The 26,261-nt window shown below is 36.6% G+C and overlaps 1 protein-coding gene across 10 annotated transcripts; it reads right to left on the bottom strand.

The window, feature by feature from the left end:
- Positions 1 to 76: 76 nt before the first annotated feature.
- Positions 77 to 24,269, bottom strand: LOC136855687 (putative RNA-binding protein Luc7-like 1). 10 transcript variants are annotated; one of them, XM_067132995.1, is made up of 12 exons: positions 24,007 to 24,257; positions 21,963 to 22,046; positions 13,019 to 13,077; positions 12,667 to 12,718; positions 10,519 to 10,613; positions 10,150 to 10,248; positions 6,577 to 6,771; positions 5,205 to 5,441; positions 4,229 to 4,326; positions 3,064 to 3,258; positions 2,745 to 2,924; positions 77 to 1,619 (listed from the first exon to the last, which is right to left on the bottom strand). In XM_067132995.1, exons 6-12 carry the CDS (start codon positions 10,243 to 10,245, stop codon positions 1,565 to 1,567), a joined length of 1,056 nt encoding a protein of 351 aa, XP_066989096.1. In that variant the 5' UTR covers positions 10,246 to 10,248; positions 10,519 to 10,613; positions 12,667 to 12,718; positions 13,019 to 13,077; positions 21,963 to 22,046; positions 24,007 to 24,257; the 3' UTR covers positions 77 to 1,564. The 10 variants fall into 10 exon arrangements, with proteins under 10 accessions (XP_066989096.1, XP_066989098.1, XP_066989095.1 ...); XM_067132997.1 differs by lacking the exon at positions 21,963 to 22,046 and having other exon boundaries at positions 12,697 to 12,718; positions 24,007 to 24,248; XM_067132994.1 differs by lacking the exon at positions 21,963 to 22,046 and having other exon boundaries at positions 24,007 to 24,229.
- Between the last annotated feature and the right edge of the window lie 1,992 nt (positions 24,270 to 26,261).

The following is a 26,261-nucleotide window of genomic DNA, read 5'->3' as shown; positions in this document are numbered from 1 at the left end:
TAATTCGAGGACCTACAGTATTATGAAAGTGTAACAATGCACAAATACACAGGTAACCACAAAAGGTAGTAACAAGTAAATAATTTATTTTTTATTAAAAATTAAATGAACACTCATTTACAGATGATCACTCAAGTAAAAATCTCAAGTCATCTACTAGCAACAGTCAATTTTGACAGGATGGCAAAATATTTATTCAATACAGGTACTTAAGTAAACAAAACATTTCTAAAAAATAAACATTTCTGGCCTATCATACTACTCAAAAAACTGCTTTGAAGCAGTTCAAACAAGAAATACACGTGGTCATCCACCATAATCTAACCATATGCTCTCTATTTAGGGTTCTGGCATTTCATGTTTGTTCAGAGAAACTATGCACTGGATAGTCATTTCAAATCCTTATAAATATTACCATGGATGATACCATACCAAAGTGCCCACAGTACTACATTACCATGTGAGCACAATTTAACACGCTGTTCAGAAGCAGAGACACAGCCACAAACTCACTGAAACTTGGAATTCTATCCATTGTTGTTAAATGGTCATATCAATTAACTTAAAAAGTCTATTGTATTTAACAGAAAATCCTATTGATGTGATGAAATAAAGGTGTTACTTTTCAGCATAAATAAAATACTTCCAAGTTACTTTGCTTTGCTACTCCCTACAAATGTAAAGTGCAATTGTAATTCTACTAACCTGGCATATTTCTTCCATGATACGTTTAAGCACTGGATATGCATCACAAATTAATCAAATTTTCACAAAAATAAATAAGTATTCAATACAATAAGGCGAACTTATCAAATCAGGGTGCTAACATTGTCACAAATATAGTGAGCGCAAGTGTTACATATGATTAACGGTTTATGTAAACTATGCTTTAATGTGTAACATATAACAAATAACAAGCGTTGTTAACTGGAAGACTACCCAAAATTATTATACACTTGAATATTACAAAAACATTCTTTTTGAGACACCATTAAAAAGGAAAAGACCTGAATAACTAAAAGCCCACAAAACACTATCAATAAAAATACAGAAGTAAGCACAAAATTTAACATTAAAATTTTCTGCCATAACCATGTTTTCACAATTTCCATTTATTCTGAGTAAATGCAAGAACGTCAACATTACTGCCTCTGATATACTATCAAAGACCGTCACATTTGAGTTTAAACATTTTCAGTAGTCCTAATTGTTACAACAATGGCAAACATTTTCTCATTATAATGATTCATTTGACTTCTGCATGCATGCATGTATGTGGTTCTGTTGCATTTTTTATGCTTACTTTGCATGTCAAAATTAAAACCTTATTGGTTACCAATAGTATCACAAAAATACTTTACCTAGTCTCCCAAAGGATGGAGCACATCCTTTATTACTATAATTTTACAAGCTAGCAAAATACCTTTCACCAGTTCATATCTAGGGTCTCCAGAAGACAGACCACATCTTTCATAATGACTAAGACAGGTATCTGAAGTAAACTGCTAACAGGTCATAAAAATGAATTACAGTGTGATCCTCTTAAAACAAAAGGTCACTGGATTCACTCCACACCATCATGGTCATCTCTGATTTCTCCCTGTTCAAGACTTTCATCTCTGCAATAAAAGACAATAAATAATATAAAATTTTCCAACAGTTCATGAGGTTGACTTCTCCTCATTAAAATAAAATAATAAAAGAAACTATGAAAAGAATAAAAAATCATCTATCAGTCTTTCCGACTGATAAGCAGTGCACAAGAATGGACCTAAATTCAATGCCAGTAGGGTTACGGCATACACTGCAGCTAAGCAATGCAAATGCTTTAATACAACAGTGGTATTTAATCTTTAAGAATTTTCTCTAAATCCTACTTACTGCCACTACATCCTAAATTTTCATACTGGTTCCATAAATTACACAGTACATCTATAATTTTACCACCTTCATGTGTTTCAGGAGCACTAGATATGGAATAAAGTAACACCATTGTAAAATGACCAAAGTCTTCATTAAATGGGGAGGGAATTAATAGCCAATGAATTACTTCTTCCTAAAATCTTAACACCAAAACAGATTATATATTTACAAGATACATCAACTAACAATGCTGGACACTTAACTGGAATGACAATATTCACAAAAAACAAGTAAAAATTATTGAGCTAACAGTTACAAAATGAATACGGAAAGGCAATATTCAACTGTACCATGTTTTCTTTCCATACCGAAGTTTACTGTACACCAAACATATCACCATAAAAACCTTCACCCAATCATTAAGGAAAACAATTAATATATGGAACTTTCACTGTAGTTCTTTATTTGAGCCATTTCCAATATTCACTGCGTATATTTTCCAACACCTGCCTTCTTGACTGTTTTGTCTCGTTCTACTTATCTCTGCTGTCAAGCCATTTTCAAAACCGATACGTTTTACTCATTCCCTTGCCTATTCACATGCTTTCGTATTCCTTCAATAAGTATGTACATTATATATATAATACATGTGCATATTCTATACTGTACTGGAACACTGGTTCCTTCATACAAAAAAAAAAAGATAGCTTCCATAAAATCTTTTACAGTAATTTACCAAAATGGAATTCACTTTGAAAGTGTTGCTGCACATGGCATTTAAGAAAATAATTCACTTTCTAAAACCTTGCTGCATAGTTTACCAAAAAAGTCACCAGAACTCCCTAAAAAAAGAAATAAAAAAGGAAAATTATCTTTTTTACCTCCTATCTTGAACTTCACCCTCTTCAGGTAAATCTGGCAGAACCTTTTTTTCCTCAATATCACGAACAATCTTGTCCCTTGAACTTCGATCTTTTGATTGAGATCGATCGCGAGATCTGGTACGGCGTTCTCTTGATCTTGTTCTCCTTGACCGTGACGACCTTGAACTTTCTCGGTTCCTTCCATCAAATAAACAAGAAATGTACTACTGTGTGGGTATTTTCATTTTCTTTTGAAGGCATAGCTCAATCAATCCTATATAAACAAGGCCAATCTACGTGTATTCTTTGCACAGCAGTTAATATTTCTCTACCTTACCTACGATCTCGTGACCTAGAACGAGAATGGGACCTGTAATGTCTATCCCTTGACCTTGATCGTCGACGACGCCTATCTCGTGATCGTGATCTTGATCTTGACCTACGTCTCCTCTTCTCTCTATCACTGTCTCTGTATCTATCCCTACGATCTCTTTCATTATCACGGTATCGCTCTCGTTCCCTCTCGTTCTCTCTGAAAATGAAACAAGTTGACAATACAAATACTACAGAGTGAATTTGAAAAATTAGGATCACCTTTGTATCTAACCCAGTACCTGAATATTAAAAAATGAACTAATTTTACTTTATAAAGACAACATTAACAATTGTTATTCCTTTGAAACACGTACTTAATCAAACTCATTCATCACAAGAGTTTATCTGGAACACAGCCAGGTGTGCAAAGCAAATGTTCAAGGTAAAAAAATTCCACAACATATACTCGCCATCCCAACAGGCGCAACCATCCATTTGAGACAGGGAAGGAAGGACAGTACTAAATCCATGATGGATGCATTTGTATAAAAATAATTTTTTACTGTAAAAACACATTTTATTAGACAGAAGAACAATGCAGTGGCCTAAGAGGATGATAATGTTTGGAAGTCCACTCCAAAAACCAGAACAAGGAGTTGGCATGGATATGTCCAAAGGAATGCTTCCATGAGAACTAATTTGCAAAGGAAGAATCTCCAGTCGATGAGTGCTAAATTCTCACCTGTAACAGGTCTGGATTGCACTCCAAAAGCTATTACTATGCCTCATAAGATCAAGACCAGACGCAAGGGGGTTAACAATAATTTACTGACGGATATTGACTAAGATCATCTTTTAATTAGCAATTTGCCATTTTCTAGTTCCATAATTGAACTTTCAATTAACAGGTTTCATCTCAATGTAAACATAGAATACCGATCAACAGGTTTATAGGCAGAGCTAAGAACAAGTGGATGTATGCTGTTTATGGGCAAGCATAATCAATAACACAATGAATAATGTACCCATGACGGTACCTAACCCTTACTTGGTATAAAATTAAATGCTAGTTTCCAGCAGTGGATACTGATTAACAAACAAGTCTACTTTCTTTGACACAGGTAGAGGAAGCTTTAGTAAAGCAAGCATTATATGAATATACAATCAAGTTGTAGAATAAACCTTACCTGGCGAAATCATATTCACCAGCCTCTCCACCATAGCGTGAACTGCGCTCCATCTCCCACTCCTCTCTGCGCTTCTCTTTCCTGCTTTCGACAGTTTTCTGAAGATTTTAAGACAAGGTTCGATTAAAAAAGTTGGATCATAAACAATAAGTAAGGTGAATAGGATTAATTTATTTTACGCAGCTGTTCGAAGCACTAAATTTGTAGTGGCTCAGTTCTTATGTAATATTAGGGCTTATTTTTATATCATTTGTCAATGCAATATTTGCTTGAAGATCCCGACTCCAGCAAAAAGTGGACAGGTGGGTGTGATGAGGTTAGCATAGGCGTAACCTGTGCTGTGTACTGAATGTAGTAGGTGGTGTTACAAGAGATGCTCAGGACTGCAAAAAAAGTAAATATGGATTGGTGTCCATAATGTATAAAAGAAAATAAGATAAGAGTGGGAGGTGAAGCATCAAGTTATTGTAGATGGCCAAGTCTTTGTAGTAGGATAACATCTCTGTCATCCTTGGGGACACTTGACTGTTAAGCAAGTATTGAGGAGGTAGAAAAAAAGTAGCAACACATTGGATGATGCAGACAGGTATCTGGACAACTCATAATTACTGTGAGTATCTCATTAGTAAACAGCTAAATTCTATGATGCACATACTACTATACAGATACGCACATCAAACAGAATGGGTTTTGACAAAAATAAAGAAAAGCATTTTGAAAATGTATGACAATGAATGCCCAAGTGAGGAGGTATTTTGTGAATCATGATGCTGTCCAGAGATGTGATGTCCAGAAGGTGGAGAAAGCCAAGAACACAATGGAAAAGACATGTAGGCCTGAAACCTGATGGGAATTTAAGCAGAAAGTGCACAAACTGGAGGAGTATGGAACTCAGAGAAAGTCTCCACTGACTTGAGAGACTACTAACTACTTTAGTATATTTTTTAAAAATACACTGAACAAAACCAATACTTACTTTGAGTTCTTCCAATTTCTCCCTGATCTTTATAAATCCAAGATGAAGTTTGCCACCAAAGTGATCTGCTAACCTTCGGTCATTATCATGTATGCCTAAATACGCTGAACACACTTCACAGACTCGTAATTTTTGCTGCTGATAGCTAGAGGCTGGCATCGAATTACGATACTCATGTTCAGCTGCAGCTTTTGTCTTACGCAGATCTTCAACTTCTTCCATAAGTTTCATACTTTCCTAAAAAAGAAATACAAAAATGACCTAAGTGAAAATTATTCCAGGAAAAACCTGTTACAATGTAATTTTTTGTCTTTATTTTCAGTTCCATCCTGCCACAGACTACACAAACAACAGTTAAGGCCAGTACACATTGCTAAGAGTCTATTTCACTCCACTTGTCCAGTTAGCATTGTAGGTTTCAAATGTGGCAATACACATAGCTCATGATTAGCTGAAAATCAATGTTTATGATATCAGTAGCTTACAAAGTAGTGATAAAGATGCAAACTATTTCTTCAGTAATAAATCTGAATGCTTATATACATAAAGAACTCTCACACACCTTACATAAATCCTAAACATGCTGATTTGTACTGATAATATACCAAAACAATCACAAGAAAGATAACATTGTATCAAGCAGTTTACTCAGATCGACCACAAGTGAATGTTAGGCTTTAAATAATTGTTTTACCTCATTTTAAGTAAATAAACAGAAACCTGACTATGCAAGTGGAAATGAAAAGTACAATAATAACTTCTTGCACATAAATTACATGAGTAGGCTAATATTCAAAAGAGCATGAAATATTCTTGTCTGGGGAGATGAGTAATACAGCCACTACAAAACCGACTAGAAGGCAAGAAACTTCAGTTAATATTTGGTAATGTTACTGTGGTTTTCTTTTCAGAATACTTTCCATTTTTACATAATTTTCTTGAGTATAAAATTATGAAAATTTTATAATTTAATAATCTTTAATTCAGTGCCAATAACAATGTACCTTTAGCAAGCTCTAAAACCTCTAAAACAAGATCAGCAGACAAGCACACATACATACACACACAGTTATAATAACTTTTTATTATGGCTATGTGTATTTCAACTGGTCATCTAATTTACACCAATATATTCAAATTTAAGCTTTTAACAGTTCACTGCACCTAAGAGGAATAGGTATGCATAATTAGCAAGTCACCAATATAAAGATGTGCACAATTAGCACCAGGTGTATGTTGCTGAATTACTATTACATGACCCCTTACGGTCTGACAAAATCACAAACCTAGCAAGGCTCTGGAACCAAAGGAGCTGGAAAACCGTTATTGCTTAAATATTCATATATAATAGGATAATGTTAACATCTTTTACCTCAACCATTCCATCAGCACCAAGAGCTTCAGCTTTTGCCAACTTCTTCCCAATTTGCTCTGCCAAGTCATGAACTTTGTTCATTTTGGCTGCCACCTCAGCACTAAGCTCCTCTTGGGTCTCAGCTAAACGCTTCTTGGCTGATTCTGTACGGCGGTCGCAGTCTGTGATGAAAGACTGCAAGTGCTCCATAGCCTGAAACAGCCATTACAATTAAATTACATTTCTATGCATAAGTTGATGAGGATTTTATCACAAATAACAGCCATGAAAAGAAAACTGAAAACAAGTTTTAAAAACCAACAACAAAAAGCTATCATTCAAGAAACTAAGACAGCACAGGCAATAACACAATGCTGCCACCCTCCGTGACTTCTGCCAACTCTCAATTCATCAGATAATATTGGATGAGTATTATTTGAATTTACCAACAATTTAAGCCAAGTATTTGAGCTCTTCCATCCATGTTACACTTATGAAGTGAAAAGGGGTAGTCTGAGTGGTCAGACAGCAGGAAAAAGATACTTAGAGAATGAGATGAATAAAAGGATCTAGCAGTTGTTCTTGGAGAAAACACGACGGTAACTGAAGAGTTACAGTTATGAGAGGTTGGAAAAAAGGAAATGGCATTGGAGGAAAAGTAAAAGCTAAAAACTGTTTAGGCTACAGCTAGGGGCTACAGGAATGTTGCAAACACCTTCTGGTCACCCTTACAGGGTTCTGGCGTTTAGCAATGCTGGTCAAGTAAGAGTTGTTAGTTCACAATTTTAAATTCCTTTGTCCATATATCTTAATGCCATATGAAAATAAACTTTAAATCCCTTTGTCCATATATTTTAATGCCATATGAAAATAAACAACTAATTTTGGAAGGTCTGGGTCTTTTTATATTGACCCTTACACCCAAGCTGCTCTTGGGTTACATAGCAAGAAAAGGACAAAATTACAGGTAATGTGAAGACAGAACTAAATTTAACTGCAATACTCCATCTTTCCTCAAACTTAACCTGTTAAGCGTCACTTCGCCGCTCCAGTAGTCACATTTTCTCCCTCACAAAGCGGTTATTTGGTCTATGCTAATTTTTATGTTTTGTTTTTTGTGCAAACATATTAGGATATTAAATAATGTAGAATAAGAAAAGATGAAAGAACTTTTTTGCCTTTTTATATCCTAATAAGGTTACAAGCATGAAACAAAAAAGAAAAAATTGTTTTTATATACCATTCCCTGAACCATGGAGCCTGTAGAGCAATAAATGGTTTCATTTCATTTACATTTGTACCATAACTTTTTTACTGCACGTGATTTTGTAGGCAAACTTTCTATACTGTATATTAATCTAGGAATTGGTTGGCAAATCTGCTTGTGTCTGTTACAATGTGCTCCATGACTCTCTGTCATCAAAATACTTCTCAAAAAACTCCACAGGGTTTCCCTTATCTTGAACAATAAATTTAACAACTTTGGGTGAACAAAAAGTAAAGGGACTACTCTCCTTATCAGTTACTGCCCAGTCACCTGGCAAAGCGATGCCCAAATCAGATTAATCTTCTTCAGTCTATGTTAGAGGCTTCTGAGCTGCTACTCTGAGTCTACTAGTCATCATCAGTCTCTACACTGAGTAATGATAATATCTCTTCAAGCATAAGATTTTTCTTTCGCTTTGGAACGTTCATTATGGGGGATAAATGGGACCAAAACAAAAAGAAATCAATCGTTTACTAATAAACGCCTCAAGCGTACCGGGAAATGAGAGGTAGATGTCCTCTGTAACTGTCTTTCTGCTATAAAAGCAAGTTGCCATTTACCCCTAATCTAGCTCAGAGTGTGATCAAATAATGTTCCTACAATTTGCATACGAGTAAAATGCATCTCTGAGCTTGATCAGAGGCGCACCAACCTTGAAAGAGGGAGTGGGTGTTACTCCGTCAAAGGTGGTGCGATATGAGGAGTAGGCAACTGAGATGGCCATTGGTGATGCTAACAGGTTAAGCTTCCTCAAGCATCTCAATTTTGCACAACTTGGAACGTAATCTAATTTTCTGGGCTAGATACAAACTCTAAAGCATTATCTGTGATCACTGTAATTACCTCAGTAACTACAAACAATTTTATGTGAAATGTTACAAGCCATTGATTATTAAGAGCAGCCTAGAAATGAGGCTTTTCCAATTGTTTCTGATGTGCTCTGAATGACTTTGACTTTAATTTTTGTTCGAAATATAAGAACTCATTGGCCCCTCCTCCATCAATTGTTATTTGGAACTGTGTAAAATGATGGGGTGCAGGTATTGTTTTATGACATATAAAGGAGGCTGTACCCTTGTACATCCTACGGTCAGAAATGTTACAAAAGTCTAGGTCAGGTTAGATTGCAGATATTTGGCCCCCTCCATGTCAGGTAGGACTGGGTATCTCGGGTCAAGTTAGGTTAGGTTACATAAGGAGGCATCACTGTAATTCAGTCAATGATGTCTGGCACTCTAGGTCACGTTAGACTGGGGATGAAGATGGAGGCTGGGTTTTTCCCAAACCACTAAAGTCAGGTATAACCCTGCATGCTAAGTGACATTAGGTTAGGATGTGCCCATGTGATAACTATTCAAACAATTCAATTACTAATGTTCTTTTCTTTCTTTAAGTCTTCAGCTGAAGACCCTCAAGAACAGTCAGCAGATTGTAAAAACAAGAGTTCCAAAGTGGAAATCAGCTTGCAGAGAGAGGTTATAGAAAAAATTTATAAATATGGAATAGAAAGTAAAACCAACACACCTGAATTCAGGAGACATCAGCAGAAAGCAAGACTGAATTTGCTCCTTGCTTAAACATTTGGTGATAAGAAGATTCCACAACCGCACAAGGTAAACTATTCCACATTTTTGTTGTAGCCAATAAAACTCCTAGCAAACTGAATAGTATTAAATCTGATACTGGAAAACAATAGTTTGTAGCAGCAGCCTGCCTAGTATTGCAAGCAAAAACAGCTAGGTCAGGCAAAGAGTTCAGAGGATGCTTGTTGTTATATCAACTTTCATGCAAAAACATAATGAACTCCACTTAACATCTATGCCACAAATAAACATGAACAGTTGGCAAAATAAAACATGACTGATGACATAACTCTATCCAAAAATTTGAGGTGAAAGTCAGCACCAGAACACCACAGTACTCCATCAAGGAAGAAGAAATTTGCAAACACTTAGATATGATAGCCTCATCATGAAACATTCAAAAACATTTTTGCAAGATACCAACTTTTGTAGAAACAGAGGAAGCAATATTACATACTTGCTTCCCAAAGGTCAATTTCTCATCGAAAGGTACACCTAAAATCTTAAGTGAGGTACTTACAATTAACTGTGTCATTTCAATGTTAATCAGGATGAGGAGGTAAGTGTTCTGGATCAACTATCATACTTTCATATGATGCAAATAACCCAGTTTCACACCCATGTCACCCAAAACTACAATACCAAGACAATTTACCTATAAAGCCTGAGCTTTATTATAAAATTCAACTTTTTTCTTAAAGTATTTTTAAGCACTCAAAAAATTACAAAAACTTCACTTACGTCAATATCATAGAAGTAGTCCTTGGTCAATGAAGCCTGTTCATAGTCAGCTCGAAGGGCCAAGTCATGAATTTTGTAGCACTCCCCTAAATCCATCCGCTGGAAATTCATAGTTCAGATTAAAATCTTAAAAATTAGATCTTTTCTTATCTTCAACTGGAAAAAGTTCTTTTTGCTAGTCTAGTGACCACAACTTACTCATGAGTTAGATACGTTCTTATCTAAATTTAAGTGACAGCTAAGTAAATTAATCAAGATTCTTATCGTAAAATATACAATATATTGCAATAGTGTTAAAAACTCACATGTACAGGGGAATGCTGAAGAACTAGACATGAGAAGTACAGGAACAAGATCCTAAATTCTTACCGTTGAGGAGAGAATTTCATGGGGACAGCAGGAAAGGAGAAAGCTTTTACACACCCTTGGATCGGTGAACTTCACCCGGAATCTGGTATCGTCACCTATGGAAAAACCATCAACCATGGATCATCTCTTGTGCTTTTCCAAATGCAGCCTGAATCTTAAATGCTTTTATTCAAATTGTCAAATTGGACAAAAACAAAAATAAAAAAAAAAACTACTATCAAACATTACAATACATGAACAATGATTACGCAATGTATCTAAATGATGCTGCATTCAAAATAATATTAAAGATTTCTGGCTGCACATGGAGTACCAATGCTTCAATCTATTCTAAAACTTAACACAAGTGACGTATGACCTTGTAATTGGCTACTTTAACCACTGACTAGAGGATAATCACACCCAAAATTCCTATTTGAGATGCACAAACTTCCCATAATTTAGCCATGAAGCTAAAAGTTGGCCAATTATACAGTGACATAAAAGAACTTTTTATAATTGCAACTGCCAAAAGCACTGCCACTTCTGTTCATGAAAACCTGTCTGCTCAGGCCACAAGTATACTTCTATGATGACATTCTAAAATTCGCAAGTATGACCAGCAAAATCCTGTGTAAAATTTAGAAATGTAGAATACAATTTGTCTATAATGTTTGCGATAACTGCTACAACTCCAGATCATTGGTAAGTAAAACTGATTACCTTTGTCATGGCATACACTCAATGGCTAATGTAACAGTACTTAAATTTTAAATGTTCTAGCACTGACTTGCACACTGAGATTATGGGCTTACTGTACTATTTTTATTTTATTGCTTGCCTTGAACTTATTCATTGACAACTACAAAAAAGTCAAAATGACATGTTTGCTGGAAATTTTGCCAGATGACAACACTGCAATCTCTTAGGATTACTGTAATTTACAGTTTACAAAAAGCTCTAATAATGATTCTCATACTCTGCATCATATTCAGCTTAATTTTAATACATATTAATGTGACAGGCATGTCGAGTGTTATGTGGGAAAACTTATTCGTGATAGTCTTGCATCACCTAGTAAACTATAGTAGACATGATATCACAAAAGAGGTAAAATCATCAAGAACTTAGATATTTTTACATTATTTCAGTAATTTTTCTGCTACTTGATTATTCCCAGTAAGGTATGCCAATAATTAAGATGCTAATTCTATACTGCGACAAACTTCGCCAGGTTATTTGTGCATCACATGGCTTCATACAATAGCTATTGTTGACATTGGATGTATTATAATACATAGCCATGTACACATGAATTAATTCTAGTTGCCGGGTACTAATGATATTCTGTCCATGGAAAAATTAATACTGGATGTCAATGAAATTACCAAAAATTTGACTGGAATTGAAAATCACAAGTGAAATTCTAATAGCATTATCATACCTTACTGTCCACCGTTAATGTAAGATTGCATACGTTAATAAGTTTTTACTTTTAAAGTCAAAGATCAATATAATCTGTTGCAAATCTTTAAATCGCAACTTGCTCAACCACACCAAAAATAAAAACATCAATACTAAAATAATCCTGATACAGGTGACTGTTAAATAAATGCTTTCACCTCTTGAGCAGTATCAGTCCTTTAAAAGAAAACAAATGGTTCATTTACCCATCTATTGAAGGGTCTATGTTACAATTTTCCTTTTGTTTAAGAAGACTGGAACGTTTGTGCACCTCCAAGAAAAACGAACTGTAATATGCAGAAGTGTTCAGCTTACGAAGCACATTAAACAAAGCAATGCACTTTCAGCACAAGTTTTATCTTGACATTTAGCTTCAGATCGGAAATAATGTACACATCCCACAGATTGCAAAAGACACTAACAAGGTCATGGTCACTGCAAATCTAGTCAATACCTCAGCTTAGACTAATATGTGAGGGTGTAACCTGGAGTGCAATACATGATCCCAGCCTCTCTCAAAACAACCACACCAATCAAAATCACTTTCTCACATCCACACACAACACTGTTAATGACATGATTAAACACACATGCACTCATCCCCACATCAGGTTACACCATATCCTATGACATTAGTAGTGACTCTTATAGTATAGAAAAAATAAAATAAATGCTAAAGATGGACATTATGTATCTAAAACTCACAACCAGCACCCCAAGCCGAAATGTAGATACCTTCTCTGCCGCTCGATTATCCCTGCAAAGTATGCCCATTATTGGACATGGGTTAGAAGAAGATAAATCCAAAATATCTGCATTGGATACTGTACCATCTTCTTACAAGTTTCAGATTACAAATACTGTAGCTAGAACTAATTTCTTCTCATTATAGACTGGCACACAAAAATTGACCAATCTTGTGTATAATAAGCCTAAAGTTAAAATACAAATGAATTACCAGACTTGCTAAATTGCAGAAAAAGGCATAAATCAAATTTATCAATTTTATATAAAACAGTAGACATTTGGCGAAAAATAGACAACAGGTTATACACACGTGGTCGCAGTGATTTCCACCATGTCAAGATAAAGCTTTGTGTCGCTCTTTGCTCCACCCTAGAAGAAATTGGGATTAACTCATCAATATCAGTAATAAGCACCAAATGTTTTGTGCAACAAAGCTACACCCAAAAACAAAACTTATTCTGTCAAACCCCAAAACTCCTCTCAACACTGGTACTTAAGACAACAGAAAAATATCAACAACTTTAACCTAGATGTAGGCGGCTAATGACATTGCAAGACCAACATTCTACCTGGAATGTAGAGCCCTGCAATACCAAGACAAATTAAGAAATACATGCTTTCTTTGGAAAATCAATGACCACCAAGGTTGCAACATCAACATAAAGTCCATTTTTAAAAATAAGGCTAATGAAAACGATTGTGACTGAGGATGAAAAGAAAACTACTTAGTATAATTTAAATGACTCATCCCCTACCAACTTCCTCTTCTCCAAAAAATAATTAACCTATGAAAAATGGGTAGGCTAACAACTATGTAGAAATTTACACAAATTATTTTTATTAAAAAGTATATGCAGGCATTCCCCGGTTAGTGGCGGGGGGTCCATTCCGACGGCGTGATAAGTGAAATTCGCCAATAAGCGAAATTCCGCGATTTTCGGGATTTTGGGGCTTATTGGCACCTCTGTTAGGTATGTATCGGTGCCAACACCTGATTATCGGCGCTGGCAAGTGGAAATCGGCACATATCGGTGCAGAAAATCGCCGATTTTCGTCGCTAGGCAAGCACCATAAACCCAGACCGCCAATAACCGGGGACTGCCTGTATATGGACAAGACCGTAACATGGGAGAGAGGCCTGAGGAAAAAACAAACAATCTGTAGAAACCAAAAGCATTCAAGAACTTCTGACAACCTGAAGTTGCAACAGAATTGTAAAGCTACCAGGATCAGCTTATAAATGGCAGCTCTTCTACTGTATTCAATAAGGACCTAATGACCCAAATCATGTTGTCCCAGGTTTATTCAACTACTACTACATAGTAAACCCTCAATGGCCAACTTAGTTAACTGGCTCAGTAAAACTGGCTAAATTATCAAATATTTGGACTTCAAAAGCGTAGGCAAATTTTTGGTAATTTTATGAAGAAATAAAATATAACTAGTAAAATGAGATAGACTAGGAAAAACTAACATAAGAGGTCAAACTTTAAATGAACAATTCAGTACAAATTTGGTACTTTTTTCTGTTGGAAAGCTTAAATGTTAATGCTAAAACATAATAAATACCAGATAAAAATATAATAAGTAAAAATAATCAGTTAATACATAATTGTAAATGTCTATTTATAGTAAAATATCACAGTGCCTGTTCAATGAAAATATGAGATAATGAGCACATATATATGTCTATATAAAAAATGGGTCCTCTTGTGGGGGAAAGTGTTTTCAAGCTTTCACTCCTTTCGGTTACTTTGTATAAAAACTATTTGATCGTTTCCATTTATTCATCACATACACACTACTAGTAGATGAGCAAACAAATATTACATATACACTATAACCATATTTTTCAAATTACAGTACTTTTGAATGAAAATCCACTATACTATAGTACTTTAAGAGTCACATGATTACCTTCCCTGGAGGTGACCCGAGGAAAATGCTGTTTTACAGCTCTACTGTAACTTGTGGACCATAGGACAGCCTAATACTGTATATCATTTTTGTGAAGAACTAGACAGCCTTTACCATATGAGTGGCGCAGTGTAATAAGGTGCCAAGCGCCGTTTTTTAAAAAATGATAAAAACGCATTTAAAGTTTGCCAACTATGAAAACGCTTATAAAAGAAAAACCAGCCAAACGATTTCTATGAATCATACCTCATTTTAAAGGAAATTTATTCGCCTATTACATATGCAAAAATCATTATAGTATGTTTTGTCATTTAGCGGCCACAACCACAAAAGTGAGGTAATGTAAGATTGTAAAGTGTTAATGAACACAATGAAAATGTTTTCATACGGCAATTAAAGCATGTTTTTGTGAAAACAACCTAAAATATTTATCCTAATAATGCTCTAAAATTATTATTATAACATATCTGAGTAAAATTTCCATGAAAATATTATAAAACAAAAACAATTACCGTACCAAAAAACAGACTACATTACAGAGTATTAATAACAGAGTAATAACTACAGCAACAATGTTAAACCAGGTATAAAATTATTCAATAATAGTAATGCTGTATAATCATTAAAGATAGAGTAATAAGAAAAAACTATTAATAATAAGAGAAAAAAAAATTAAGCGCCTGACTTTGTCAAAAAATTTTATAAAACGGGAAAAATACTCTGCTTATTACTAATGAATAAACAGCTGTATTGAATAATTTTTATTATTGTTATAATAATCATAGTAATGATAATAAGAATAATAATAATAATGTTAGCAATAATAATAGTAATAATAATAACAATAATGATAATAATAATAATAATAATCATAATAATGATGACAACAATCAAGATAAACATTTTCATTATGATTGTCATTGTTCATTAATATTATTAGTATCATTAGTATTATCATTATAAAAGTATGGCTGTACTTACCAGTCTCCTGACTAAAATCCGCTCCCAAAGTTCTCAGGTTAAAGGCTATGGTTTTTATTATTAGTTGTGGTAGTCAAGGGTTCTTTCAAAGGAGTTCACATCTCCATCAGGAAGGTCATCATCATCATCGGCGGTGGCACTGGCACTTGCTTGACTGTCGACCACAGATCTGAGATATGCCTGGGCCGCCAAAGGAGCTATGTATGGGATTAGGTCTCTCAAATCCTTGGTCTTCTTTGGTGCAAGAGGAATAGGGCTATGATACTTGCGAGTTAAGGGAACAGCACTAAGGTCAAACACCTTGCTTGAGTATTTGGCTCTCCCTTTCATGAGCCGAACACGATGCTCATCAGCTGTGTCATTTACATTGTAACTGACTTTAAGTGCAAATCCCTCTGCAAAGCTGGCATCATAGACAATAACTCTGGCACTCTGCAATGATGCTGTCTTAGACTTACGGTTTGTTATGTGCGACTGAAGAGCTTCCAGTTCAAAAATGTCTTTCTGTTGCACATCAACGACGTCAAAGCCCTTTTTGATAGCACCCTTGATAAGCTCAATGTAATCAGGCTTGCCAGGTATAGTAGTCTCCCTTTTCAGTCTTCTCTCTATGTTACCAAAATGCCTATCACAGGGCATGTATGAATGACCTGGCACTAAAAAAAGTGTTCAATCCTGACGAATTTTTCATGTGCAGAAGTCGCAAGCATCCTAGAATTACATTTATATTTTTATTTTGACCTCCACAATTGTCAGAAAAGAGTATCAATTTAGTGTGGTTCTCCTTATGATGATGGTCAATGTAGTGATTAAGGCAGCTCATAATTTCACTAGACCCTCGTTTGGCAGTGACTTCATCCCAAATGTACATAGACGACCTGCGCGTCTGTAGATTATGAATGCAAAAGTTATAGGTCCACAACTTTCGTTTATAATACGCTACATTAGTGCTGAGCTTAGGAGTAGGAAGAGTTTGCTGTAAGTCGAAGCAAAGAGCCATGATGTCCTCATTGTCATCATTAAAATCATCAAGCAGCTTCCGACCTGTTTCAGCAAGGTCAACATGTGCTTTAAGGTCACGATCAATGGCCTCCACAACCTCTGGTGGCGCACCTAGCTGCTTAGAATTAGTGATTCTAGAATTCAGTTTATCACAAATGTTGCACGAATCAACAACAGGAGCTGCAAATGCAATGTTATACTCGTTTCTAAACACTGTAGAATAGTAATTAAACGACACTTTTTCAACATTTGGATGGTCACTGTTCATAAATGCACAATACAAGTCGTATAATTTCACTGTCGAAAGATTCGAATCCAGATACAGACGTTTAGAAGTCGCACGAGAATAATGAGAGGACATTGCTGGCAACATCTGGATATGCTTGCGCACAAGCTCGGCTTTCTCACCCACTATTTTTGAAGCCGTGGGTTTTCGACCTCGTTGGTCAGGCACTGTAGTTTTCCTCATTGTTACTTTGCTTAAAGCAACACTAGCCCTCTTTTGCCAATGCCAAAATTGACAAAAACCCTGCCTTACACACTTGGTGCTCAGTAGAACCATACATTACAGTGTACATAACGGTACATGAACGTTTGGTTTCGTCTCTGCGGGTTTCCTCTGACGTTTCACTGGCATAGGCGCCATGAGTTTCTGTAAATATGCCGTTTGGCCATCGTAATTTCCTATGTCCCAAAACTCTTTAAATAGAGCCTCTATCACTGGCATTGTAACTTTATCGAAAACGATCACGACATGGGGGCCAATTTTACGTTCTTCTATTTGCTTTTAGCCACATCACTGTAATACGCTTTTCCTTCATTACGCATTTTCTTACGAATGGATTGTTTCCAATTTTCTGGCCTTCGTTTACGCTTTTCGCCCACAACCACTACCACCCTCACGTGGAGCATCATTAAGCTCATCTAGTACTTCACAATCACTATCAGCATTGCTGATATGCACATCACTACGCTCACTGATATCTTGGCTATCTGCAATGATGAAAAAATACCGCAATCACTGTTATTACACACGTAAATACGAAAAATATACGAGCGTAATCGAGAGCGTCTAATGAAAACAAACACACAGATGGGAAGGCGGGAGAAAAACAATGTGATGCTCCCAGCCGTGCGGATAGCCAATCAGAATCCGTGAGCGGGTTAAAGAGAGGTTTTGATTGGTCCGCGTCAGCACGCGTGAGTTAAAGAACACTGACAACCCCCCACCCACGCCTCCTACATCCACCCACGCACCTCCACTGGTTGCCGCTTGCCTCCTTTTTATGATGAGTCTTATGATGTAGTAGTGAGAACTCGCTAAGGGCGAAATTTCCCTTTGTTTTGCATGGATTTTCGAACCTTTTGCCAGTAACATAAGGGGACAAAAGTGTGTGTACAGGATAGTGCTGTACTTTAGCTGCTCGCTCACAATAAAAAAACCAGTTCGGCCGCGGTGGCGCTTGCCACCTTGTTACGCCGCGCCCCTCATATCAGTCTAGATCTTTCGGGCTGACTTTATTTTGATAAATTGAAAATATCTCATTACAACTCTAAGTGAACAATACATTATATTATATATATATTAAATATTCAAATTTATATTTAATACACAACACAAATTTAATACAGTACTATAATACCTCTGCATTTCATACATGAATTCAAAGGAACATGAAAATGTTGTAAGAATCATATGAAACAATGAGAAAAGGCATTGTACTGTATAAAGTTAGAAGTTTCCTTTTTAACTAGCAAATTGATGCATAAGGCCCCATTATAATGCAAATTAAGATTTTGAGCTCCTTAAGGTTGAAGGAATTTGCTTACGATTTTAACATGATGTTGCTTAAAATTTTAACGTGATATTCAACAAATGTTCATTTATATAAGTATGGAAACTCACAATTCAGGCTAGTAGTTAAAATTTATAACAAAAAAGCTACAGTCTAAACATTTTTTTATTTTTATTTGTTATTATTATCAATGTCTACAGATGTGCAGTTTCAATTCCATTTAACCTGAGAAATCCAATGCTCTTTAATAAAACATTTTTCACAAAACAGCTAAAAAAAGTTGCCTTTTTAAGTACGCCAAAACTATGGTAAGTAAGAAGTTACTTTTGTGTCCAAGTATTTAAGTGACATTTGTAAATTACTGTATACAGAAAACTTTGTAATTATCAAATAAAAATATGTGCGGTTGTTCTTATTTTGAAAAAGTAAGAAAGTATACACACATATATACAGTTCAGCACATGTGCATATATATATATACATATATATATACAGTTCAGTACATGTGTATATATATATATATATATATATATATATATATATATATATATATATATATATATATATATATATATATATATATATATATATATATATATATATATATATATATATATATATATATAGTGTGCCATTTTCATAACAGATGTGTATTTGCTATAGCCAAAATGGATGCTAACTTCTCAAACTCTTCCAATTTGTTTTATAAAATTGTCACTACAAAGCATATAACCCCAATGAAACAATATAAGAAGAAACACTGACATCCATTGTGGGACTTGAAACCACTCCCAAAATATCAGTCTAAGGTCAACCTTCACCACTTACCCACAAAGAATCAGCATTTCTTCCCTACGGTCTTAGGCCTGTGAATACCTTCGGCAAGATGATTGTATGTCCAAGAGGAGCTTGGAGATTAAACAACCTGTTGATTCCTACTGTATAATGAGGTGAAGGTACTGTGACACCAAAAGGTTTCGCCATAAAGGGTTTTCTTGAACACCACCTTCTTGTGCCTGCTGGTGCTGCAGAAATGCTGACACTCTGGCCTGTAAGTTGGGTTTTTCTTTAGGTGATGCAGCAAGGCTTGCACTGGGTGCAAAAGCACCTTACTCAACCCCAACAGTCCTGAAAGGAAGGAACTGAAAAATTCTTTTGAGTTTATGCCACAGACTCAGGCACCATGAGAACAATAGGCTCTAAGGAATGGATACAAGGACTTGAAGGCAATGATCCACAGTACAATAAACTGAAGGTAATCTGGTGCTGCCAGAAACCTGCCTCTTTACCTAAACCACAATATTTCTCCAAAGGGCAAGGGTCACGCAAACACTTAGGCTTTGTGAGCTCTCGCAAGGGCCGGAGGACCATCCTACTCATAGGAAAAGCCATTTGTATGCTTAATCCCTTTACTTTGCCAGAAAGGGTGCTCTTTGAACACCAATTCTTTTTCTGCTGGTACTACAGAGATACTGAGACTAGCCTAAGAAAACAGGTTTTCCTCAGGTAGTGCCCACACTGGACACAAATGCATCTCAATCTTCTCCCCACTAAAAAAAGTCTGGAAGTATGGAACCAAAAAATTCATGATTCTTGGTACTGGGTTTTCACAACAAGCTCGGAACCTAAGAAAATGAGAAGGATTTCCCGTCCTCCAAGTGTGAACAAGACAATGAAGGCTAGACAACTCGCCAATATGCTCCAATATGGCTAGGGGTAGTAGAGTGTCTTATGGTGTGATCTTTATCCCAGGCCTTCCCAAAGGGCTCTATGATGTTTGAATTAGGATAGCAGAGGAAATAAGTCACAGCCTTGTTTGAAGCTCCTGTGAGCATGGACAACTATGAAGGAAGGGAAGTTCATGACCTCAATCCAAAGACCTGGCTCAAGGAAGACCAAGAGGCTTAGCCATAAAGACTGAGAGGAACTTGTCTCCACAAAGGTATACAAGGAAGTCCTTGATCTGCTGATAAGTAGTTCTAACCAGGAACTTAACCCATCAACAACATCAATCATCAATCATAGAAGATTGCCCACTTCCCTGGTACAGGAAGAGATACATAAGATGGCCCACTTTGCCTGGTAGACTGCTACAGATCTCCTCACAGTACCCAGTATCTCCCAAGCCAGAAAAGCTAGTTTCTTGCAGGAGATGGTAGGCAGGAAGTGCAAGTGACTCCAAAGACTGATGATATATCGGCTGATGTGGCTGCCAAAGCAATGCAGACCATACAGGCAGTTCTCTTCAGACCCCAACGAGAAGGCCCACCAAATCAAAAGTAACCCTTACCTGGTTGACCACTAGATAGTCTCGGTCCTCTTCCATGTCTCCAGATGGCTAAATCAAGTCAGACATCCCCAAAGGGACAGAAACAGGAGCTGCCAGAGAAGCTATAGTAGGGCAGCAGGAATGCATTGAGTGTGTAGTGTAATCTGTCCTGAAAGGGGAGGCCAGTTCCAAAGTGATGGAGTCCACCAAGACCAAGGTGGGTAGGGAACTTTTGATTAAAGCCAAATGTCCCAGGAAGTCAAAATGCCAAGAGGAGGCCACAGTGCCTATATATTCAGTCTCTTTGTCCCCTAAGGGGATCCACAGGGGATGTGTCTCAGTTAATACAGCATAAGCAGAAGCTGGAACTGAAGAAGGAACCAACATCACATCAGCGAACGAATGCCATTTACTTGGAGATTGGTTAGCATGTACCTTCTTTGCTAGGCAACAGGAGATTGGGTAGACATCATCACAGCAGAAGAAGTGGGGACTGAGGCTTGCACATTACAAGAAAGAGGAAGTGAAATTATCTCAATGGAACCTCCTTTGACTTCTTACTCCTCATACCTCTCCAATGAGCAGGGTGACCAAGAAGCACACTTGACTTAGTTCAAAGATGGAATACACTCCTGGAAATGCAAGCAGTACAAAAAAGAATATATATTCACTAGTCACAGGTGACAAGAATTTAGCACACAATCATGCTAAGATATCTGAGCTAAAAACTTTCCTTGGAGAATTATCAAGCCCTGTCATCGTATTACAGCCAAAACTAGAACAAATGAGCCAGTCTCAAACGATCAAACAAAAAAAAAAAAACCTTATGAAAAGCTTTAATAACATCTATGATGCAAGTCTTCCAGAAAATATGCACAGCCAGGGAGCTGAAAAAAAAGTGACACTTTACCAAATAAGTGGGTGGGTCCTCCACCCCATCACTCACTTGCTGCCACTTAAATTCCTCATTACCAAAGTTCTGATACCTTTCACCAAAGGTAGAGCCATATATATAAGACAAAGGTTTGTGTTCTCGTAAGAACAAATACAGTATAGTACTGTATGGGAAAACTATAAGACTTCTATGTACAGAATTATTCTGAAAATGTTCCAAGCTACTACGCAGACCACATGAGAGCCCCCAAGAACACAACTGGACAATCCTGAGAACGAATATAAATTGTAAATCGCAAACAGGCTGAATAAGGCCTACCATGACATGGAGAAAATGGTAAAATTCTACTAGTTGCTTAAACTTGAATTAAACCTTGAAAATTGGTTTTACATACAGTTTTCGATGTTCTGAATAATTTCAACATTCACTTCCATCAGAAATGCTTTGTTACCGCTTCCAAGCTCTTCTCCCACTGCATCTATCATTGGGCGAGGAAAATAAAATACTAGCAAATACGAAGTGGAAAAAATACAGGAACAAAGCCTAACCTAACCTATGGTGTCAGGCTTTACCTGACTAAAGATGTATGACACATGATCCCTTAACCTTTGGTAAAATATACGGCACTTAACATGGCAGGATCAGATCAGAATCATTAACTAGACAAGTCTATATTCAAATTGAAAAATGCTACAGGTTTAAAAAATTATGCCTTTCGTATCCTACCAATATCTCACTAACTCGGCTAATCTACATGGTACACTTACAGCGGACATCGCATAAAGGAAAAGGGTATGGTACAAAGGGTATGGTACAGCATTGGGTTACAATACATTCCTGAATTTGGCTGTCATGATTCAGCCTATGATGCCCTGAATATGGTTTCAGGTAAGATACATTGTCTATGAGTTAATCAAGTATCTCCACCAAAAATGAATGTCAAAATTCAACAAAATTACAAGAAAAGCTTTTAGATTTACCAAAACAGATAAGAAACTTAATCCTCTTCAGGCCAAATTTTAAGATTTACCAGAAAAACAAGTTGAATTTACAAGAACAGAAGCAATAACAAGGTGAAAATTTAAATCATTATATCCTCCCTAATAATGATAACCCAAAAGCAAATTGTAAAACTGCCTAAGATAATAACCAAATAATAATCAGTTAAGTTTATTCCTTAACAAAATACAGTAGGCCAATAGGGTACACCAAAAATCAATCATTCTACAGAAGAGCTCTGCCTGAAGATTTTGTTTATCAATTAAATCTTCTGACTGAGCAATAAAGTAATGGGTGTATAGTCTACGAAGCAGTGCAGGTGAGATACCTTCAGAAATTTACTAAGTTTGACAAATTTATGTTTTTATTTTGGTACTAAACGTGGTATCCCACAAGGCTTTCTTATGTAAATGTTTCAAATTATCTCATCTGCAACATGTACGCTCTTTTAAACATTTTTCAGCGAAAGTTTAATTAATATCTCCGTGCAGGGCTCTTCTTTCGAATTACCCAAAAAACCTTGTGATTTTAGAGAGCTAAGTGGCCTATGTAGGTACAGCATTTAAAATGAACTTAAAAGAGCCTATAGGTTACTGTACAAACAAAATTGTTATGGCCCAGGTAAAACTTTACTTTAGTTGCGCGGCCTGATTCCCACCAGTCGTCGACCAGGAGGGGTTCCTCATACATAGACATAACCTTTCCTATAATGCCAGGTCCTGACCTAACCAGATCTTACCTACCTAACCTAACTTTGGGCGACATGCCCTGACCTGGCCTGGGGGCAAAAAGGCAGTAACCTGTCCCAGTCAGCGACTGGCGGGAATCAGGTGGTGCAACCAAATTAAATCTGAACCTAAAACAGGCCTGGCTATTAAAATACACGGTGCTGACTGAAAACTTGTTAGTCTGGGGTATCCTCTGGTCCAAGAACCTTGACCCCGGACGAGTTCGTTTAGGGAAAGCTGCTAATTTCTCGCTGTCAAGAGCAAAAATGAGCGGGGGAAAATAACCCCCCGTCGAAATACCAAACCGTCGTTACTGCAGTCTAGATAATGTTGTAATGAAAGGTCTCCTCGTAAATTCCCTTAACTGACCCTTGAGAGCAATCGGGATATGCCTGGAAAATACCAGCCCAATTTATGGAAGTACTGGGAATTTGATTGAAAATGACAGACAACGTTCGCGCGCGTATCAAGTGAATAATATACGCAATCCCGCAGTGCGCAGGTAAACTCCCCGAAGCGTTAAATGCATATATACCCAATCATCATCATCGTCGATCGCCATTGTCGAAGGTATGAGAGAGAGAGAGAGAAAGAGAGAGAGAGAGCGGCGGCGTTTTCCCTACCGTACACTAACACTACCCTAATTTGCCTGCGAACGAAAAACACAAAAGAGAGAGAGAGAGAGAGAGAGTATTCGGCAAAGATTCTCACCATTTCTGGCCGTTCCCATCAACTGGTCCAACATGGCGCGCATTTGGTCATGTGCCGACATGACGGTAAGGTTGTCGTCGGGGTCAAACTGGCGATTCAGCGGAGACAGATCTCTCGGGCGCGAGAGCGAGACTCGCGTCACCTGCTGCTGCGACTCTCTTCGCGTTCTGAAGTTCTTCTTGATGCTGAATTGCTGATGGGGGACACTCAGGGAGAGAGAGAGAGAGGCACCGCGCAATCCCACCTTACAGAATTGAAAATACAATTCTTAGTATTGTTTCTTAAATTGTTCGTATAGATAATATCAAGTTTAAGGAAAAATGAAAGACTTTTCTTTTTTTTTTTCTGGGTGCTGTAACAGTGTAGATTTGACTATTAATGTGGACTACGCCGTATAATATAATAAAAACTCCAGGAATGTGTCTGCATTATTATAGAAAATATCAAGTTCGGGGGAAAATAAGACCTCTTTTTTCTGGGTCTATAACAGTGTAGATTTGACTATTAATTTGGACTAGGCCGTATAATAAAATAAAAACTCCCAGATTAACTGAGTTTGCGGGTCTCGCACAGCGCCATCGGTGGAGAGGGACCCTAGGAAAAAAAACAGCAAACAGTTATTGCTTCCGAATCTTCAATACATTCAAGGAATTAAAGGTAGACTCATTTTATGGGCAAGTAGAATAGTGTTCAAGTAATTCCACACTCTCTGCATACTGCATTGAAGGTCATAGAAGGAGCGCATCATATTTCATAGTTATGCTGAATGCCTATAAGGTTATTTTCAATTTCATATGAAATCTTTTATATCAAATCTAGTCCGAGTAATCTCTTTAAACTTTATATGACGTACGCTATGTTACAAGAGAGGTAATACTAGTGCTTATCCTAAATTCTAGGCCGTAGACAAATTTCTAAACGTCGAGTCTTCGATCGCTACCCATAATGCGTCAGTGTAATCTGTTCCCAAATTCGAGGTATTATTTTTTTTTCAACATTCTTTCTCGGATTAACTTATTCTTTCATTTCCATACAACGTTAAGGTTAAGGACTTCCATGCGATATCTTTTTATGATATCGCTAGGCTACAGTGAACATTCCAAGACTGCCACTTGCAGCGAAATGTAGACTTTTGTTTGTTTTCATTGGGGGTTGTCGCTGGACGATGAGGGTAGAACAAAATACTTTTTTTTTAGGGGGAGAGCCATCTCCGAGGTGCCACTTAAATAATACATCTTTGATTTAGGTATCTTTATTTCTCAGTAAACATAGCATAATGATTTATAAACTTACAGTGCAGTCAACACCATAAAAGCGACTAAAGCATCAAAACCAGCAATGCAATCAACGTAAAAAAAAGATGATTCTGCAGGTCTTTGATAACTTGAGTTTAGTTATTTTGGCTCATAATGCTCAAAAAGTTCCCGTGTTGCTCGCTCTTGCTAAACTTTTTTTTTTTTTGCTTCTTTTCTGTGACAATTAGACACTAAGCTGTTACACTACCAGCTTTATCATCGTTACTCTCATGAATGATCGCCTGTGAACAGATGTTACCAGCTAGGAATATCCATTTCATTTTACTGGACAAAATATTGAAAGACGTCATCCATGGTGAAACTGGTAGACGCACAGAGTTCCCAAATGTAAAATCCCACAAGATATCTTCTGAACTATACCAGCAACATACGGACCAAGCACTGTATAGCCACTCACTATATCCCTTCATTCGAGTTGTATAGCAAAGATTCAATAAAAATAAAAAACAGCACAACTTCATATCATGTGGAAAGGAAATATATCACTGTTCCTCAAGGCACGCACCAGTTTACCAGATTTATATTGATTAAATCACCCGGTTGTCTCATTACAGGTGAGTATAGATTTTTATGTTCATGATTAACTTCAACTCGCCATTTTATTCAAAAAGAGTTATCAGAATAGATTGATAGTAAAATTAAAGAAACTCATGTTCTGCTTCAAAGTTTATTGGGCAACTTAATCATTATCAAAACTGCAATTTATTTTCTATCCTAAACAAGTCATGAAAGGCAGTATTATTGAAAAAAAGAACTGCTACAGATGACTTTTAAGGGAACTTAAAACTAATCATTTTTATTCAACGGGGATTAGAACCACCTATGTCAGAGTTCACGATGATGGTCGTCCAATTTGACGACGGGTGACAGAAGCAACGTCTAACCCAAGATTTAGAGGAAATTGTACCAGGACTCTTAGGAATTTGTAGATCGATCCCT

This window comes from Macrobrachium rosenbergii, chromosome 32 (genome assembly GCF_040412425.1).
Source record: "Macrobrachium rosenbergii isolate ZJJX-2024 chromosome 32, ASM4041242v1, whole genome shotgun sequence".
NCBI classification, from domain to species: Eukaryota; Metazoa; Arthropoda; class Malacostraca; order Decapoda; family Palaemonidae; genus Macrobrachium; species Macrobrachium rosenbergii.
This window is presented reverse-complemented; position numbering and strand designations above follow the sequence as displayed.

Coding starts and splice junctions, on each gene's coding strand:
- LOC136855687 (XM_067132991.1), bottom strand. CDS start 24,067: ATGTCGGCACATGACCAAATGCGCGCCATGTTGGACCAGTTGATGGGA. Junction 6,772..10,149: donor ACTACTTCTATGATATTGAC/GTAAGTGAAGTT, acceptor TGGCTGTTTCAG/GCTATGGAGCACTTGCAGTC. Junction 5,442..6,576: donor GTGCTGATGGAATGGTTGAG/GTAAAAGATGTT, acceptor TTTCTTTTTTAG/GAAAGTATGAAACTTATGGA.